At 44.6% G+C, this 19696-nt stretch overlaps 1 protein-coding gene across 2 annotated transcripts; it reads left to right on the top strand.

The window, feature by feature from the left end:
• Positions 1-148: 148 nt before the first annotated feature.
• On the top strand, positions 149-19683 carry LOC118382039 (collagen alpha-2(VI) chain-like). Of its 2 annotated transcripts, none has more exons than XM_052516412.1 (30): positions 149-293; positions 3356-3508; positions 3735-3999; positions 4675-5005; positions 5159-5179; positions 5665-5730; positions 5820-5873; positions 5965-6009; positions 6117-6143; positions 6258-6284; positions 6460-6504; positions 6596-6649; positions 6769-6831; positions 9226-9288; positions 9379-9432; positions 9537-9572; positions 9761-9823; positions 11899-11961; positions 12071-12133; positions 12325-12387; positions 16142-16192; positions 16328-16363; positions 16456-16518; positions 17232-17294; positions 17412-17447; positions 17547-17592; positions 17682-17834; positions 17971-18417; positions 18606-18644; positions 18887-19683. In XM_052516412.1, exons 2-30 carry the CDS (start codon positions 3406-3408, stop codon positions 19486-19488), a joined length of 3042 nt encoding a protein of 1013 aa, XP_052372372.1. In that variant the 5' UTR covers positions 149-293; positions 3356-3405; the 3' UTR covers positions 19489-19683. The 2 variants fall into 2 exon arrangements, with proteins under 2 accessions (XP_052372372.1, XP_052372373.1); XM_052516413.1 differs by having other exon boundaries at positions 162-293; positions 3360-3508.
• Positions 19684-19696: the final 13 nt, after the last annotated feature.

Raw genomic sequence — 19696 nt, 5'->3', positions numbered from 1 at the left:
TCTCCAGTTGTGAGTGGCTGTTATATGTACCACAGGGATGAAGTCCAGGTTACATCCCAAATGCCACCTTATTCCCTATGTAGTGCACTACATTTGACCAGGAACCATACGGTGCCATTTGGGAAGTTGCCAAGCTGAATGAACAGGAGGAGTCTTTTTCTCACTAGTTGTATGGCACGTCTCAACAGGCATGGAAAACATACCTCCCCGCTCCTAGGGACTGATTCTGAAGGTACGGGACTGAGCAGAGGATCAGACTGTTATCACACAGATATTTAACTCTCCCGTTGCAGGTCAGTAAAATGAATAAACAAATTATGTTTTATTATTCATTGTATGACTTTTTAAATGTTTGATTGCTGTTATTATACATCTGAGATGAGCATACTTAAAGATGTTTGGTGTTCTTGGAATAGAAGAGTACTGTTATTATACATCTGAGATGAGCATACTTAAAGATGTTTGGTGTTCTTGGAATAGAAGAGATTACTGTTAATATACATCTGAGATGAGCATACTTAAAGATGTTTGGTGTTCTTGGAATAGAAGAGATTACTGTTAATATACATCTGAGATGAGCATACTTAAAGATGTTTGGTGTTCTTGGAATAGAAGAGATTACTGTTAATATACATCTGAGATGAGCATACTTAAAGATGTTTGGTGTTCTTGGAATAGAAGAGATTACTGTTATTATACATCTGAGATGAGCATACTTAAAGATGTTTGGTGTTCTTGGAATAGAAGAGATTACTGTTAGTAGCTTTTGTTTGGTATTTTTAGAAAGTCTAGGAGACTTTTTCATGTAATTTATTTTATTTAAAAATGTATTTATCCCTTATTTTACCAGGTAAGTTGACTGAGAACACGTTCTCATTTACAGCAACGACCTGGGGTTAACACTCCTACTCTTACGATAAGTGCCATGGGATCTTTAATGACCTCAGAGAGTCAGGACACCGGGGTTAACACTCCTACTCTTACGATAAGTGCCATGGGATCTTTAATGACCTCAGAGAGTCAGGACACCGGGGTTAACACCTCTACTCTTACGATAAGTGCCATGGGATCTTTAATGACCTCAGAGAGTCAGGACACCGGGGTTAACACCTCTACTCTTACGATAAGTGCCATGGGATCTTTAATGACCTCAAAGTCAGGACATCCGTTTAACGTCCCATCCGAAAGACGGCACCCTACACAGGGCAGTGTCCCCAATCACTGCCCTGGGGCATTGATTTTTTAGACCAGAGGAAAGAGTGCCTCCTACTAGCCCTCCAACACCACTTCCAGCAGCATCTGGTCTCCCATCCAGGGACTGACCAGGACCATATAAAGTAGCATGCTATTTCAGTCAAGTAATGCGGACAAAATGCACGTTTGGATATTGTTTGCTAACCAAGGATAAGATACTGTAACGACACTGGGTTTATAAGCGCGGATATCGACTCTGCCTCTCGGGCATGCTTTTGCGGCACAGTCGATAGCGCGCTGGGCTTCGTGCTAGAAGATCGAGGGTTCGAGACCTGCTCCCTGCCTGTTTCATTACAATACAATCAATTATACACACTTATTGAATCAAATAATCTGAATGTTTGATAGATTGAGGTGTGTATACCAGAGAGTAGCAGTTGTATTAAATAGGTTTAAAAGAGACTTTGACTTAACATGTTGAGTAGATCCCTATGGCCTCAAGCATGATTTGTTTTCAGCTACCTTTAGACGATGTTTCCCTCACCTGGGAGGTTTTACTCTGGAAACAGGATCTCTTAGGTACAGGGCTGTCAGACCATCATTACACTGTTCTTTGTTGGAATCAGTTCAACCAGAGACCTTTACTGTAACCGTCCAGGCATGAGGGATGGGTAATACCTTTACAGAACATATGTATGTTTTACACAATTAATGTCTTTACTCTCCTTTGCCTGCAATTATTTTACAAATGACCTAAACCATGTAACAGACGATCAGTTTAAAGACCACAGAACAGACGATCAGTTTAAAGACCACGGAACAGAGGATCAGTTTAAAGACCACGGAACAGACGATCAGTTGAAAGACCACGGAACAGACAATCAGTTGAAAGACCACGGAACAGAGGATCAGTTTAAAGACCACGGAACAGACAATCAGTTGAAAGACCACGGAACAGAGGATCAGTTGAAAGACCACGGAACAGACGATCAGTTGAAAGACCACGGAACAGACGATCAGTTGAAAGACCACGGAACAGACGATCAGTTGAAAGACCACGGAACAGACGATCAGTTGAAAGACCACGGAATAGACGATCAGTTGAAAGACCACGGAACAGACGATCAGTTGAAAGACCACGGAACAGAGGATCAGTTGAAAGACCACGGAACAGAGGATCAGTTTAAAGACCACGGAACAGAGGATCAGTTGAAAGACCACGGAACAGAGGATCAGTTTAAAGACCACGGAATAGACGATCAGTTGAAAGACCACGGAACAGACGATCAGTTGAAAGACCACGGAACAGAGGATCAGTTGAAAGACCACGGAACAGAGGATCAGTTTAAAGACCACGGAATAGACGATCAGTTGAAAGACCACGGAACAGAGGATCAGTTGAAAGACCATGGAACATACAGTTTCAAACGATAACCTGCCTTCGTATACCACCAGAAGTGTCTGGCTATATTCCTCAGAAAATATAGAACAGTAATAATTTTGTGGGTGTTTATAATTGTCCTGTTCACACAGTCTGTACTGGAAAGGTGTTTGTTGCATATCCCAACTCCCCCTGAGACACCCGCAGGAAGTGGGGTCACGGCCAGGGTCACCATATCCCAACTCCCCCTGAGACACCCGCAGGAAGTGGGGTCACGGCCAGGGTCACCATATCCCAACTCCCCCTGAGACACCCGCAGGAAGTGGGGTCACGGCCAGGGTCACCATATCCCAACTCCCCCTGAGACACCCGCAGGAAGTGGGGTCACAACCAGGGTCACCATATCCCAACTCCCCCTGAGACACCCGCAGGAAGTGGGGTCACGGCCAAGGTCACCATATCCCAACTCCCCCTGAGACACCCGCAGGAAGTGGGGTCACGGCCAAGGTCACCATATCCCAACTCCCCCTGAGACACCCATAGGAAGTGGGGTCACAGCCAGGTTCACCATTGTACAGCGCCTCTGGAGAAATTAGGGTTTAGTGCCTTGCTCAAGGGCACAGCGATAGATTTTCACTTTGTCAGCTCCGGTATTCGAATGAGCGACCTTTTGGTTACTGGACCAACGCTCTAACCTGGAAGGCTACCTGCCACATTTATTACTTTCCAAACCGTAGTTAATTAGGCTTATAAAACTAAACCTTTTCCTTTTCTGTGTAGACAGCCTTACACAGATCGTACACCTGTACACCTCCACACACAGAGGCATCATGGCAGAAGTACTGAAGGCTGTCCTGTTGCTGTGGGTCCTCCAGGTCTCTGCCCAGGACCCAGAATACGACCACCTGTTAGTGAGGCCCAGGAACATCAATGGTATGGCGTGGTGGAAGCATAGAGACCTTGGCTGTGAATATAAATTACAAGAGCCATCAAATGTTATGATATGATTCATGTACTATTTAGCAATATTTGTAGATACATGTTGTTAACTTAAGTCTAGTATACACAAGGAGATTAGCAATTCTGGAGGAATAATGGTGGATATTCATGAACTACTTCAAGCAAGGTGCTGCATGTTGTTAAATCACTCTCTGCCCAGACGAAAAGGACGACTGCCCCATCAACGTGTACTTCACCATGGACACCTCTGAGAGTGTTGCTCTGAGGGAGTTCCCCTGGGGCAGTCTGGTGGAGGAGCTCAAGATGTTCCTCCAGATGTTTGTGGAGAGGCTCCAGACCACCCCCCTCAGGGCCAAGAGGGCCCAGTGGGCCTACGGTGGGCTGCACTTCTCAGACCGTGTGGAAGTCTTCAGCCAGGTGGTCACTGATGCTGCAGATTTCCTGGGAAGGGCACAGGCCATCAGGTACATTACTCAGTCAGCCAGCCAGACACTGTCAGTCAGTCCCACCCTCATTATTACTTGCTTACTTACTTACTGAATCGTCTTCATCTCTTTTGGGAGTATTATAAGATAATACTGAGTTGAACACATTAATCTTTCATAATAAGAGTTGAGCACGCCAATCTTTCATAATAAGAGTTGAGCACGCCAATCTTTCATAATAAGAGTTGAGCACACCAATCTTTCATAATAATGTCACCCATGCTTTTCTCTGCTGTTCCTACCCTGATGTTAAAGATTTTTGTCCATTGTTTCCCACTCTCTCTTTTCAACAGCTTTGGGCCACTTTCAGTCTGTGCTTGATCTTTTCCTCTTTAGTTAGTTCATCCACGGCATTTCTGTGCTTGTGTTATCCTCCTCAGTTAGAGTTGAGCACACCAATCTTTCATAATAAGAGTTGAGCACACCAATCTTTCATAATAAGAGTTGAGCACGCCAATCTTTCATAATAAGAGTTGAGCACGCCAATCTTTCATAATAAGAGTTGAGCACACCAATCTTTCATAATAAGAGTTGAGCACACCAATCTTTCATAATAAGAGTTGAGCACACCAATCTTTCATAATAAGAGTTGAGCACACCAATCTTTCATAATAAGAGTTGAGCACGCCAATACTTTATTCTCCTCGTCACCAGGTACATTGGTAGGGGAACCTTCATCGACTGTGCCCTGAGGAACATGACAGAACAAGTGAGGCTAACGGCCAGTGGAAAGCCCCGGCTCCAGTACGCTGTGGTCCTGACTGACGGCCACATCACTGGCAGCCCCTGTGGAGGGGTCTCACGGGCCGCCGAGGCTGCCAAGGCAGCGGGCATCAAGATCTTTGTAGTGGCCACCAACGAGTACACCATGGAGAGTGAGCTCAAGCGGATCGCCAGTTCTCCTGTGGAGCTGTATAGGAAAGACTACATGGCATTCCCAGCTAGCAACCGCCAGGCAGCTGTCAACAGGATAACTGACACCATGGTAGGTTTATAGTGAAGCTTCCGTTTGTGAAGTGGAGTACGGATGTTTTTGTGCTGTCATGGTTGATGCCAAGTTGTGTCAGTGTTACAGTGTCTGTGTGTTTTATATATCATAGTTTGTGTTTAATATGCTGTCATTTCTTTCTCTTTCCAGATCAAAGAGGCCGAATTTGAGGTGAGTCATATGAGGGATGTAGAATGAACGACACAATGGTCTTCTTTTTAATATTTGAAACCTCATATATATATATTTTGTGATATCCAATTGGTAGTTACAGTGTTAACCCATTGCTGCAACTCCCCTACTCCCCTATGGACTCGGGAGAGGCGAAGGTCGAGAGCCATGCGTCCTCTGAAACACGACCCTACCAAGCCACACTGCTTCTTGACACACTGCTCACTTAACCCGGAAGCCAGCCACACCAATGTGTCGGAGGAAACACCGTCCAACTGGCGACCGGATGCCAGCTTGCAGGCGCCCGGCCCGCCACAAGGAGTCGCTAGAACGCGATGAGACTGCGACACAGCCTGGGATCAAACCCGGGGCTGTAGTGACACCTTAACGCACTGCAATGCAATGCAGTGCCTTAGATCGCTACGTCATTCGGGAGGCCCATATTTGAAACCTCTTTGACCATAACTTCTGTGATTTCTCTCTAGTGCCAAGCCCCGATGTGCATCCAAACAAAAGGAGCAGTCGGGCCGAAAGGATACAAGGGAATGAAAGTAAATAAGCAATCTCTTATTTTGATAAACCTAAATATGTATTGGTTTATGACACTTAATGACATCAATGTTTGTTTTGTGTCTTGTAGGGTGCGAAAGGAACTAATGGTGCAATAGGAGATCCTGGACAGCCTGGGCAACAGGTTAGATTAAATACACCATGACACAATACAGGATGTACTACACTCAATATGATTTTACATTTCATTTATGTTGGCTTTTTTTTCCCTACAGGGAGACCTTGGTATCGAGGGCTCGATAGGTTTGCATGGACAGAAGGTAAGAGGAATGATGATATTTCTAACTTTGATATTTGTCTGTGCCATGCTGCTTTGATTTAATATTTCACACATTATTTACATTATTTACCTAATATATATTTACAGGGTCTTCCAGGCCTCAAAGGAGAGAAGGTAACATATTAGAAAATGCTCTAACCATTTGTTACTTGTGTATATACTACCAAGCTCGTTATAATACTGCGTTGCTGTCTGTATTTGACATCATGTTTTGTCCTTGTTTCACAGGGAGATATTGGTGGATCTGGTCCGAAGGTACTCCTTTTCCGTTGTTATTAATACATCTCAATCATGATTGGTTCATTAATGATTTCGTTAGATTGATGAGCTACATGCTACATTTGGCGTAGTCGGCAGGATTCAGTTCATTAGGACAAGCCCTATTGTCACCAATTAACAACGAACAATTTACTCAATCGGATCTCGTCAGGGTCAAAGGGGATCTCCTGGGTATAACGGCATTGATGGCGAAAAGGTACGTCTTATTTATTTGCTTACTTATTGATAAAAAACACTGTATTTAGACATGTCTAGTTCGTGATGTCATCTACTTTGTTGTTTTCCAGGGAAAGACTGGCACCACTGGGACACCTGGATGTAAAGGAGACGCTGGCATGTCGGTGAGATAATGCAGCGACGTTGAGCATAATATGCAGTAGTGTGTGTGTGTAACGTACTACACAGCCTGTATGCATTGTGGTTATAAATGTCCTCCTCCATCACCTTTGCGGTCTCACAGGGAGAAGCCGGTCTTGCCGGGGACTTTGGTATCAAGGGTGACACGGGCAAGTCAGGTGAAAAGGTAGGTGGATTCTTCACCTGATTCCTGGATTTTGCACCTTTGTACAGTGTCCTGTTACATATAGAGTCATAATACCCATAAAACCTAGCGGTCAAACAGGGAAATGCTTCCAATCGTTTATTCACCATTCATTTTTACCATAGAGTATTTTAAAAACACTTCAAATAAGGGCTACAAGTGAAGTCGGAAGTTTACATACACCTTAGCCAGTTTTTCCACAATTCCTGACATTTAATCCTAGTACAAATTTGCTGTTTTAGGTGTGTTAGGATCACCACTTTATTTTAAGAATGTGAAATGTCAGAATAATAGTAGAGAGAATGATTGATTTCAGCTTTTATTTATTTCATCACATTCCCAGTGGGTCAGAAGTTAACATGCACTCAATTAGTATTTGGTAGCATTGCCTTTAAATTGTTTAACTTGGGTCAAAGGTTTTGGGTGGCCTTCCACAAGCTTCCCACAATAAGTTGGGTGAATTTTGGCCCATTCCTCCTGACAGAGCTGGTGTAACTGAGTCAGGTTTGTAGGCCTCCTTGCTCACACATGCTTGTTCAGTTCTGCCCACAGATGTTCTATGGGATTAAGGTCAGGGCTTTGTGATGGCCACTACAATACCTTGACTTTGTTGTCCTTAAACCATTTTGCCACAACTTTGGAAGTATGATTTGGGCCATTGTCCATTTGGAAGACCTATTTGCGACCAAGCTTTAACTTCCTGACTGATGTCTTGAGATGTTGCTTCAATATATCCAAATAATTTTCCTCCCTCATGATGCCATCTATTTTGTGAAGTGCACCAGTACCTCCTGCAGCAAAGCACCCCCACAACATGATGCTGCCACCCCCGTACTTCACGGTTGGGATGGTGTTCTTCGGCTTGCAAGCCTCACCCTTTTTCCTCCAAAAATAATGATGGTCATTATGGCCAAACAGTTCTATTTTTGTTTCATCTGACCAGAGGACATTTCTCCCCAAAATACGATCTTTGTCCCCGTGTGCAGTTGCAAACCGTAGTCTGCCTTTTTTATGGCAGTTTTGAAGCAGTGGCTTCTTCCTTGCTGAGTGGCCTTTCAGTTTATGACGATATAGGACTTGTTTTACTGTGGATATAGATACTTTTGTACCTGTTTCCTGCAGCATCTTCACAAGGTCCATTTCTGTTGTTCTGGGATTGATTTGCACTTTTCTCACCAAAGTACGTTCATCTCTAAGAGACAGAATGCGTCTCCTTCCTGAGCGGTATGACGGCTGTGTAGTCCCATGGTGTTTATACTTGCGTACTATTGTTTGTACAGATGAACGTTTTACCTTCAGGCATTTGGAAATTGCTCCCAATAATGAACCAGACTTGTGGAGGTCTACAATTTTTTTCTGAGGTTTTGGCTGATTTCTTTTGATTTTCCCATGATGTCAAGCAAAGAGGCACTGAGTTTGAAGGTAGACACTGAATACATCCACAGGTACATCTCCAATTGACCTCCAATTGACTCAAATTAAGTCAAAAGCCATGACATAATTTTCTGGAATTTTCCAATAAGTTTAAAGGCAAAGTGAATTTAGTATGTGAACTTCTGACCCGCTGGAATTGTGATGCAGTGAATTATAAGTGAAATAATCTGTCTTTAAACAATGGTTGGAAAAATTACTTGTGTCATGCACAATGTAGTTGTCGACTTGCCAAAACTATAGTTTGTTAACAAGAAATCTGTGGAGTGGTTGAAAAACAAGTTTTAATGACTCCAACCTAAGTGTATGTAATCTTCTGACTTCAACTGTATGTTTCGTGTAGGCTTACCCTGGCGTGACATTTTGATAACCGCGTAAATCTCTCTATATTGAGTTTTATCAATATATTCGACCTGTATTTACCCCCCCAAAAATGAAATGCTAATTATCTTCTAACGTGGCTACCATAAAGAACTACAAATGCCATGATGCTGATCTGGACGAGACTGACGAATCGAGGCAAAGGTAAGAATCTCTGGATTAACTATCTAATTTGAGCTACATTTAGTAATAAATAAATTGATAAAATGTCTTTAAATGTACAATTATGTGAACTATCTTGTGCAAGTTTTGCAGGGATTTGTAGTCTTGCATGATGTCTACTTTGATGCTAATTAGCATTTTTTAATTTGCGAGAAAATAGAGGCGAATGTCCAATAGAGATTGACATGGTTATCAAAACATCACACCAGGGGAAGTCTACACGATACACAGCCCTTATTTGAAGTGTTTCTAAAATGAATGGTGGAAAAATGCTTTGAACCATTTCCCTGTTTGACCGCTAGTTTTTATGGGTATTATGACACGTCCACTGCGGGGCTCTATAGGCTACCTGGAACATGAGTCTTGTGCACCTGGTACATCCTGTATTGTTGTTGTCTTCAGGGTGTTGCTGGGCAGAGTGGCAGGCCTGGACCACAGGGTGATCATGGAGACAGTGGAGATAAGGTCTGGAGCGCCATCTGAACGACACGTTATCAGAAACACTATCAACTTGTAGTTATTTAGACAATAATACATTAAGCGTGACTGTTACAGGGTGTTGCTGGCTATGTTGGAAACCCTGGTCTGCCTGGGCAAAAAGGAAACAAGGTACTATATCGGCTCAGAGATTAACACAGTTTACTAACTAGGAGTATCAGGCTGCCAAATCAAACCACCGAATCATCTGCTTAAACAATATTTCTGTTCATTAGGGTAAAGCTGGACCTGGTGGAAGTCCTGGCGACACTGTGAGTCTCATATTGAAGTCTGTATTAAATAAGCTGTAGACCAAGTGACAGTGTCTTCATACAGCGTTGTGAGTTGCACAACAATCCCACAAGAAAGAGCAGGACTCACAACATTTTACATTGACACGTTTTTATTTGGGGCCTGGTGAAACATGAGAACATGTCTCTTGTCTCATGTCTCTCTTCAGGGAAGCAGAGGAGACAGTGGCAGTGTTGGACGACGGGGCAAGGCTGGCAAGAGAGGAGATAAGGTTTCCACCAACAAACTACAAACATCAAACATCTCATCTGTTTTTACTGCATCACAACAGTCGATTCGATGTTGGTTGTGTTCATTGTGTTGCATCTTGCAGGGAGAACGAGGCCCAGAGGGGGTGAATCCATGTTGGTTGTGTTCATTGTGTTGCATCTTGCAGGGAGAACGAGGCCCAGAGGGGGTGAATCCATGTTGGTTGTATTCATTGTGTTGCATCTTGCAGGGAGAACGAGGCCCAGAGGGGGTGAATCCATGTTGGTTGTGTTCATTGTGTTGCATCTTGCAGGGAGAACGAGGCCCAGAGGGGGGTGAATACATGTTGGTTGTGTTCATTGTGTTGCATCTTGCAGGGAGAACGAGGCCCAGAGGGGGGTGAATCCATGTTGGTTGTGTTCATTGTGTTGCATCTTGCAGGGAGAACTAGGCCCAGAGGGGGAGAATCCATGTTGGTTGTATTCATTGCGTTACATCTTGCAGGGAGAACGAGGCCCAGAGGGGGTGAATCCATGTTGGTTGTGTTCATTGTATTGCATCTTGCAGGGAGAACGAGGCCCAGAGGGGGTGAATCCATGTTGGTTGTGTTCATTGTGTTGCATCTTGCAGGGAGAACGAGGCCCAGAGGGGGTGAATACATGTTGGTTGTGTTCATTGTGTTGCATCTTGCAGGGAGAACGAGGCCCAGAGGGGGTGAATCCATGTTGGTTGTATTCATTGTGTTGCATCTTGCAGGGAGAACGAGGCCCAGAGGGGGTGAATCCATGTTGGTTGTGTTCATTGTGTTGCATCTTGCAGGGAGAACGAGGCCCAGAGGGGGTGAATCCATGTTGGTTGTATTCATTGTGTTGCATCTTGCAGGGAGAACGAGGCCCAGAGGGGGTGAATCCATGTTGGTTGTGTTCATTGTGTTGCATCTTGCAGGGAGAACGAGGCCCAGAGGGGGTGAATCCATGTTGGTTGTGTTCATTGTGTTGCATCTTGCAGGGAGAACGAGGCCCAGAGGGGGTGAATCCATGTTGGTTGTATTCATTGTGTTGCATCTTGCAGGGAGAACGAGGCCCAGAGGGGGTGAATCCATGTTGGTTGTGTTCATTGTGTTGCATCTTGCAGGGAGAACGAGGCCCAGAGGGGGTGAATCCATGTTGGTTGTATTCATTGTGTTGCATCTTGCAGGGAGAACGAGGCCCAGAGGGGGAATCCATGTTGGTTGTAATTGTGTTGCATCTTGCAGGGAGAACGAGGCCCAGAGGGGGTGAATCCATGTTGTTGTTTCATTGTGTTGCATCTTGCAGGGAGAACGAGGCCCAGAGGGGGTGAATCCATGTTGGTTGTATTCATTGTGTTGCATCTTGCAGGGAGAACGAGGCCCAGAGGGGTGAATCCATGTTGGTTGTGTTCATTGTGTTGCATCTTGCAGGGAGAACGAGGCCCAGAGGGGGTGAATCCATGTTGGTTGTGTTGCATCTTGCATTGTTGTTGTGTTCATTGTGTTAGAACATCTTGCAGGGAGAACGAGGCCCAGAGGGGGTGAATCCATGTTGGTTGTGTTCATTGTGTTGCATCTTGCAGGGAGAACGAGGCCCAGAGGGGGTGAATCCATGTTGGTTGTATTCATTGTGTTGCATCTTGCAGGGAGAACGAGGCCCAGAGGGGGTGAATCCATGTTGGTTGTATTCATTGTGTTGCATCTTGCAGGGAGAACGAGGCCCAGAGGGGGTGAATCCATGTTGGTTGTATTCATTGTGTTGCATCTTGCAGGGAGAACGAGGCCCAGAGGGGGTGAATCCATGTTGGTTGTGTTCATTGTGTTGCATCTTGCAGGGAGAACGAGGCCCAGAGGGGGTGAATCCATGTTGGTTGTATTCATTGTGTTGCATCTTGCAGGGAGAACGAGGCCCAGAGGGGGTGAATCCATGTTGGTTGTATTCATTGTGTTGCATCTTGCAGGGAGAACGAGGCCCAGAGGGGGAGAATCCATGTTGGTTGTATTCATTGTGTTACATCTTGCAGGGAGAACGAGGCCCAGAGGGGGTGAATCCATGTTGGTTGTATTCATTGTGTTACATCTTGCAGGGAGAACGAGGCCCAGAGGGGGTGAGAGGAGTTCCTGGAGAGAATGGAGAAGAAGGAGCAGCAGTGAGTCAACTTTTAATAAATGAAATGTAATCAATATGCAGGTGTTGTATTTCAATCAATACATTGAACTGTATCTTTTTCAATCCCTATCATATCCATCTCATACCAGGGGGCACCAGGTTTCCCAGGGGTCCGTGGTCCACCAGGTGAGGGTGGAGAGGCGGGACTTCAGGTGAATACTGCCCTAAATAATTATAATAATACCTGGTAAGAGCAAAGGTGCTCCACTAACCATTCTGCCCTGTCACCAAATATACCATTGGTTAAACAGGTGATATCTATGACAGGTGATGTAATGAAATGAGAAAACAATATTCTGCCCTGTCATCATCCGTGTCCATGTTTTCTGCATGTCCTCGTTAGGGCTCTCAGGGGGATGCAGGGGACTTTGGCCCCCGAGGAAACACTGGAGCAGCAGGAGCTAAGGTAAGTTGATTTGGGTTCAGATTTTAACACTTAAACTGCCAGGCCTCGATTCCCCCCTTACTACGCCAATGAGAAGGATTCTGTTTTTACTGCAACATTCTAACAGTCTAATGAATACATTTCAGAAATGCTCTCGGAAAGAAAAAAATAAATAATAATTTGTTTGTGTTTCTGAAGGTCTTGGGTAACATTAGAATACAGAATAGCATTATCATTAGTTCATTTTACTGTAGGCAGGCAGACGACGGGTCAAGGGCAGGCAGAGGTCAGTAATCCAGGGCAGTGTCAGACAGGTATAGCGTTCTACAGGCTCAGGGTCAGGGCAGGCAAGGTGGTCAAAACCAGAAAAACAAGGGCTAGAGAGAAACATGAGTACGGGGGAAAAAACACTGGTAGGCGTGATGAGACAAGAAACTGGCAACAGACGGCAGGCAGGGTGGTCAAAACCAGAAAAACAAGGGCTAGAGAGAAACATGAGTACGGGGGAAAACACACTGGTAGGCGTGATGAGACAAGACCCCCCTCCAGACCTGAACCCAATATAAAATCTTTGGAGGGAGCTGAAAGTCCGTATTGTCCAGCGACAGCCCCGAAACCTGAAGGATCTGGAGAAGGTCTGTGTGGAGGAGTGGGCCAAAATCCCTGCTGCAGTGTGTGCAAACCTGGTCAAGAACTACAGAAAACATATGATCTCTGTAATTGCAAACAAAGGTTTCTGTACCAAATATTAAGTTCTGCTTTTCTGATGTGTCAAATACTTACGTCATGCAATAAATTGCAAATTAATTACTTAAAAATCATACAATGTGATTTTCTGGATTTTTGTCTCTCACAGTTGAAGTGTACCTATGATAAAAATTACAGACCTCTACATGCTTTGTAAGTAGGAAAACCTGCAAAATCGGCAGTGTATCAAATACTTGTTCTCCCCACTGTATATATATTTTAAAATGGATCTTGGCACATTGCAGAGCTCTTTGAAAGGATTTCACTGTAGTGGTTTTCTGATGAAATAGGTCTGAAAAGGTCTTGATTCCTAGAGTTTGCCAAAGATTAAAGTTGGCATCCCTCAAGGCTTTTGGCAAGTCTGGGTTGCATACAGTAGGCGAGTGAGAACATATTTGGGAGGAAATGCCCAGGTATTTCTTACAGTCCCTCCACGCTAGTAGGGTGCTGTAAATCAAAGGTTTTGGCTATGTTGCCCACTTCACTAAAGCTATTAATGAATATACTTGAACTTAGGGGCAATGAACCACAGGATTGGGCTTCTGAATCCACGTTGAGTTGTCTGTTTGTGATCATACATGTTGCAGATTTGGGCAGACCCGTAGTACAATTGAAGGGAGGGAAGGGCAAGACCACCCTTAGATTCAGGTTTCGATAGAGTGGAGAACTTGATCCTAGGTTTTTTATTGCCCATATACATTTGGTGATGCTTTGGTTGGTTGTTTTGAAAAATGAAATTGGGAGATATCATGGGAGCATCTGAAATAAAAATATAGATTAGACGGACATAATGACATTTAGGGGGGCGGGAGGGTCTTTGGATATCGGCTATATGTTGTCTCACCTCCTTTAGTCATAACAGTAATCGCTTTCAGTCATTGGTCCATTTCTCAGTGAGCAGGATTGTCCTTAAAAAAATGTTTTGTGCCTCCCAGGTGGCGCAGTGGTTAAGGGCGCTGTACTGCAGCGCCAGCTGTGCCACCAGAGACTCTGGGTTCGCGCCCAGGCTCAGGCGACGCACAATTGGCCCAGCGTCGTCTGGGTTAGGGAGGGCTTGGCCGGTAGGGATATCCTTGACTCATTGTGCACCAGCAACTCCTGTGGCGGGCTGGGCGCAGTGTACGCTAACCAAGGTTGCCAGGTGCACGGTGTTTCCTCTGACACATTGGCTTCCGGGTTGGATGCGCGCTGTGTTAAGAAGCAGTGCGGCTTGGTTGGGTTGTGTATCGGAGGACGCATGACTTTCAACCTTCGTCTTTCCCCTTACGGGAGTTGTAGCGATGAGACCAGCTAGTAGCTACTAACAATTGGACACCACGAAAAAGGGGTAAAAAAAACAAACATAAACATTTTGTCTCTTGGGGAGTTTAAGTGTCGCAGGGCTCCTTGGTGAAGAAGCCTGAGGTCGTTTGGGTATTTGAATCCCCTAAAGATGCTTCGGTCAACGGAGTATTTCTTCACCTCGTCAAACTCTCAGCGTATTCCAGCTGACAGGTCCAGGTGTAAAGCGAGTTTGCCGTTTCCCACTGTAATGGTGTTGATTTTCGCCGCCTGTAGGACTCGTTCCTTGTCGGTGAATCTCAGGAAACGTATGGTGATTGGGAGAGGTGGTTGTCTGGCTGCTGGTGGGGGCCTCAGTGCTCGGTGAGCTCTCACCAGTTCTATGGGCCTGTCGGTGGACAGGTGGAGCCACTCGGGAAGTTTGTCTTGCAGGTAGCGGATCAGTGGCATGTTTCCCTCTTCTTTTTCGCCCAGATTTAATAGAACACAATGATTCCTTCGCCCCCTGTTTTCCAGGTCCCCTGTTTTCCAGGTCCTCTGTTCTCCAGGTCCCCTGTTTTCCAGGTCCCCTGTTCTCTTCCAGATGCCAGACGCGTTGATGATGCTTGTTGTTGATGTTAGGCAAAGCATTTTCCAGGGTTGTCACCTTTCCCCCTATCGCACTGAGTTGAGAGTTAATGCCATCTAATTTGATGTTGAGTTCTGTACGTTGGGATCTCAGCTCAGAAAGGATGTCTTCGACAGAGTGCGAGGTTGGCATTTGTTGGGCCTCGGGGGGTCCTCTTGCTAATGGCGCTAGCTGTTTCTTGGAGGCTTTTTCCGCGGATAATGCTCAAGTCTGGGTAAGAATGGCACCTGTAATGTAGCCGCCATGACTTTCTGACTAAAGCTAAAGGAGTTTTAACTTGAAGTGGAGGTAAGATTAAGAATGGTAAACTACTTGTGCGGAGCTCTTAGTTCATGCGGCCATCTTGTTCAAGGGTGTTATGAACCCCTTTGGTCCGGCAGTCTGGGGGGTGTAACTAGACCCGTAACATACTTCATGCAAAGTGTAATAGTGACAAAGTAACGGTGCGAACAAAAAACCACAGACAACTTAATTACACTGTGTTGTTAATAAGGCACGGGTGGGGTGTGGTATAGGGCTTATGTACCACTCCTAAGTGCTGTTCTTAGGCACGACGCAACGCAGAGGTATATTGGCCATATACCACAAACCCCCGAGGTGCCTTATTGCTATTAGAAACTGGTTAATTAGAGCAGTAAAAATAAATGTTTTGTCATACCTGTGATATACGGTCTGATATACCACGGCTGTCAGCCAATCAGCATTCATGGCTCGATTCACCCAGTTTATAAAACTGCTTATAGCATACATTTGAGATATCTAAATTCTAACAACATATTTATTAAAGAAAAAATGGCAGTTATTTCAATGTTTTGTTCATATGCGGTCAAAATGACACTCGACACGTTGCAACAGGCCTATGCATTATAACACATACCTGAATCTGACAATGGAAGGTATTTACGTTGAGGTTATGTTGGAAACTGTACAGAGTACTGAGTAGGGACCCCCCCTAAACATTTACTACGAGGGGAAATGATTCTTTGTTGAAAGTGGTCTTAACAGTGTTTTTTTGTAGTACACCTTCACAAGAACGGTAGCTGAGGCAAAAAATAAAGTTCGAGAAAATGGGAGCTAAACAGTGCTAAAAATGCTGTTTTGTCTTTTTTTAATTGGTAGGGAGATAGAGGAAGTGATGGATACAACTACCCAGGACCCAGAGGGAAACAGGTTTGAACTGCAGCCGACAGCTGACTGAATAACAAAAGACCATTTTAATGTGTTTTGGTAATTGAATTGGATTGGTAATCCTGTTTTAATTAGTGCGATTGTCAAACATGCTAACTCAACCTTATTATCTCTTAGGGAGGGAGAGGAGACCCTGGTTTACCTGGACTGCAGGTAATCATATGTACCTGTTCTTAGCCGTCCATATTTAAAATGTGAAAATGTTCGACCCCTCTATTCACTACCATGTCTATATTTTTTCACAGGGCACCAGAGGTTATAATGGAGAGAAAGGAGCCCAGGGAACAACAGGAACAAAAGGACCGGCAGTACGTACAGCAGCACTAGTGGTTAGAGTGTAGCGACGGCAGGTAGCCTAGTGGTTAGAGTGTAGCGACGGCAGGTAGCCTAGTGGTTAGAGTGTAGGGACGGCAGGTACCCTAGTGGTTAGAGTGTAGGGACGGCAGGTAGCCTAGTGGTTAGAGTGTAGCGACGGCAGGTAGCCTAGTGGTTAGAGTGTAGCGACGGCAGGTAGCCTAGTGGTTAGAGTGTAGGGACGGCAGGTAGCCTAGTGGTTAGAGTGTAGGGACGGCAGGTAGCCTAGTGGTTAGAGTGTAGCGACGGCAGGTAGCCTAGTGGTTAGAGTGTAGGGACGGCAGGTAGCCTAGTGGTTAGAGTGTAGGGACGGCAGGTAGCCTAGTGGTTAGAGTGTAGCGACGGCAGGTAGCCTAGTGGTTAGAGTGTAGCGACGGCAGGTAGCCTAGTGGTTATAGCGTTGGACCAGTAACCGAAAGGTTGCAAGTTCAAATCCCCGAACTGACAAGGTACAAATCAGTCGTTCTGTCCCTGAACAGGCAGTTAACCCACTGTTCCTAGGCCATCATTGAAATTAAGAATTTGTTCTTAACTGACTTGCCAAGTTAAATAAAGGTCAAATAAAATACAAAAATATCATAAACAGAGATATCATATTAATAAATGCACTCGTTTATTTAAATCAATTTATTTATTTCTATTTAAAAAAAAATGTATTGTTTTACAGGGGGAGCCAGGGCAAGAGGGTGTTCCTGGGGACAGAGGAGTGAGGGGGTTACCTGGACCACTGGTGAGTCTCATTCCTATGTACACATACCAAGGTACATTTAGTTCTCATTTGTGATTCATTTCATCCACTAAGAGTCTGTCATGGGTCATTAAATGTTGACACATTGATGGTGTCTAGGGAGTACCTGGTACTCGTGGGGCCTCTGGTCTATCGGTAAGTAACTGACTTTATTTGTTCATCCTGATTGACAGATATCTTTCATATCCCTTTACTCTCTCTGAGAGAATGCTGATGAATATTCTCAACTTTCAGGAGTGTGAAATCATGGGATTTGTCAGAGAAACATGTGGCTGCTGTGGTAATGGTTTATTTTAATGACAACCAATTTTTCCCTGTAATAATAATAAAAAATGCCCAGGTCTTATTGTTAACTGTCTCTCTGTGCAGATTGTGAAAAGGTTTGCCCTCCCCTGGACCTGGTGTTTGTGATTGACAGCTCTGAAAGTATTGGAAAAACCAACTTCAGCCTGGCTAAAACCTTTGTCATCAGTGTAGCAAACAGGCTTGGGAAGATGGCCAAAAACATATCTGACGTCTCAGGTAAACGTCATGACACTGTGTTACTACAACAACCACTGTTTGAAGGGAAAAACAATAGATCACCAATATTTAAAATATATATATTTGAAACATGTAATCAATTTTATTCCCTGAACTACTTCTAAACCCCCAAAAGGGTCTCGTCTGGGTGTGGTTCAGTACAGTCACCAAGGGGAGGTTCAGGCCATCAGGATGGACGATAGGGGCATCACCTCTGTGACCTCCTTCAACACAAAGGTCAAAGCCATGGAGTGGATCGCTGGAGGCACCTGGACTCCCTCTGCCCTGAAGTACACATACGACCATCTGATAGTTCCAGGTCGCAGGGGGAGGACCAAGGTGGTGGCCATAGTTATCACAGACGGTCGCTACGATCCTAAAGACCTGGATAATCTTGGAGCCCTGTGTAACGGAGTGGACGTGTATGCCATCGCCATCGGTGATATGTTTGACACTGGGGCAGAGAGGCAGAATCTGGAGATGATTGCCTGTAATATGGGCGACCGGGTGAAGACACTGAGTGTCTACGCTGAACTAACTGCTGAGGAATTCTTAGAGGAAATAGAACAAATCCTCTGCCCAGGCAAGTCTGTCTGCATCCCAAATGGCACCCTCTTCCCTATATAGTGCACTACTTTTGTCCAGAGCCCTATATAGGAAATAGAGTGCCATTGGGATGCACACTACATTTGATCAACAGTTCAATTATTTTGTTTTGTGAAAATTACCAACCCTGACTAATGAACTACATTCACTTCTCTTCTTCTCTAGAACCAGAGATGATCTGTCCAGACCTGAAGTGTGCCTCAGGTGATGACTATTTTTTTTTTTATTGATGTTTTTACATCTAATAATGGGACTGAGTTTTTTTGGTATTATTTTATACTGCACTAATGAAAATCAATGACCTTGAATATTTGTTCAGTTGGAAATTATCTATTAATGTCTTTCCAATATATTCTGCATATGTAAATGACAGACAACTACAGATGTATTAAGAGTTTCTGAATCAACAGTCTGTATAACATTGGACTTTTCTATTATTGTCAAAGATTTGAGTTTGGCTCCATTGATCCAGCGCCCCGTAGACATCCTCTTCTTCATTGACGGTTCTGAGAGAACAGGGGGCAGAAACTTCATCAGCATCCTGCGCTTCATCGGGAGACTCTCCCAATCGATCCCTCTCTCCAAGGAGGTCTCTTCAGGAGCTCGCTTCGCCGTGCTGCAGTTTGGAGGGGAGCAGGACCCAGAGGTTCTTCTGGACTTCTCCAACAACCACAGAAAGATTAGCTCCCTGGTCTCTAATGCAGTCTACCGCGACTCATCCTCCACTCTGGGCAGCGCTATTCTCTACGCAACTGAGAACCTCGTCAGTAACCCTGGAGGTCGGTTCAGAGGGGTACGTCCAGATGCAGAGCTCACCTTTGTGTTCATTACAGACGGAGTGACCTCAGACAAGAACTTTGCTGAGGGTATTGGAGCCATGAGAAGGGCCAACGCAGTGGGTGTTGCTATCACAGTGGGATCAGATATTGACAGGGAGCGGTTGCTGCAACTCACTCTTAGGGACAAAGCTCTTATCTTTAACCTGATGAGTTTCAATGACTTGGCCCTCCCTGGGGTTGTTAAACACATGGCTCATTGCCTTGGTTAAACCAGGTTAAATATATTCAGGGCCCCATTTGATTTAACACGGGGAGTGTAAGCTAACTGAAAGACCTAGAACTGATTTCATATGTCATTTCATGCATCTTTTCTATAATTAGTTTTTATTAGACTACATTTTTTTAAAAGATGTTACTAATCTAATTGATTTGTGACCCCAATAAAGCTATTTTTTTCAAAGAAAGATTTATTCTCAT

Source organism: Oncorhynchus keta, unplaced genomic scaffold (assembly GCF_023373465.1).
Source record: "Oncorhynchus keta strain PuntledgeMale-10-30-2019 unplaced genomic scaffold, Oket_V2 Un_scaffold_4321_pilon_pilon, whole genome shotgun sequence".
NCBI lineage: Eukaryota > Metazoa > Chordata > Actinopteri > Salmoniformes > Salmonidae > Oncorhynchus > Oncorhynchus keta.
The sequence above is the reverse complement of the archived record's forward strand: the minus strand, read 5'-3'. Positions and strand labels throughout refer to the sequence as shown.

Coding starts and splice junctions, on each gene's coding strand:
- LOC118382039 (XM_052516412.1), top strand. CDS start 3,406: ATGGCAGAAGTACTGAAGGCTGTCCTGTTGCTGTGGGTCCTCCAGGTC. Junction 11,962..12,070: donor ATGGAGAAGAAGGAGCAGCA/GTGAGTCAACTT, acceptor ATCTCATACCAG/GGGGCACCAGGTTTCCCAGG. Junction 16,364..16,455: donor CTGGTTTACCTGGACTGCAG/GTAATCATATGT, acceptor ATTTTTTCACAG/GGCACCAGAGGTTATAATGG.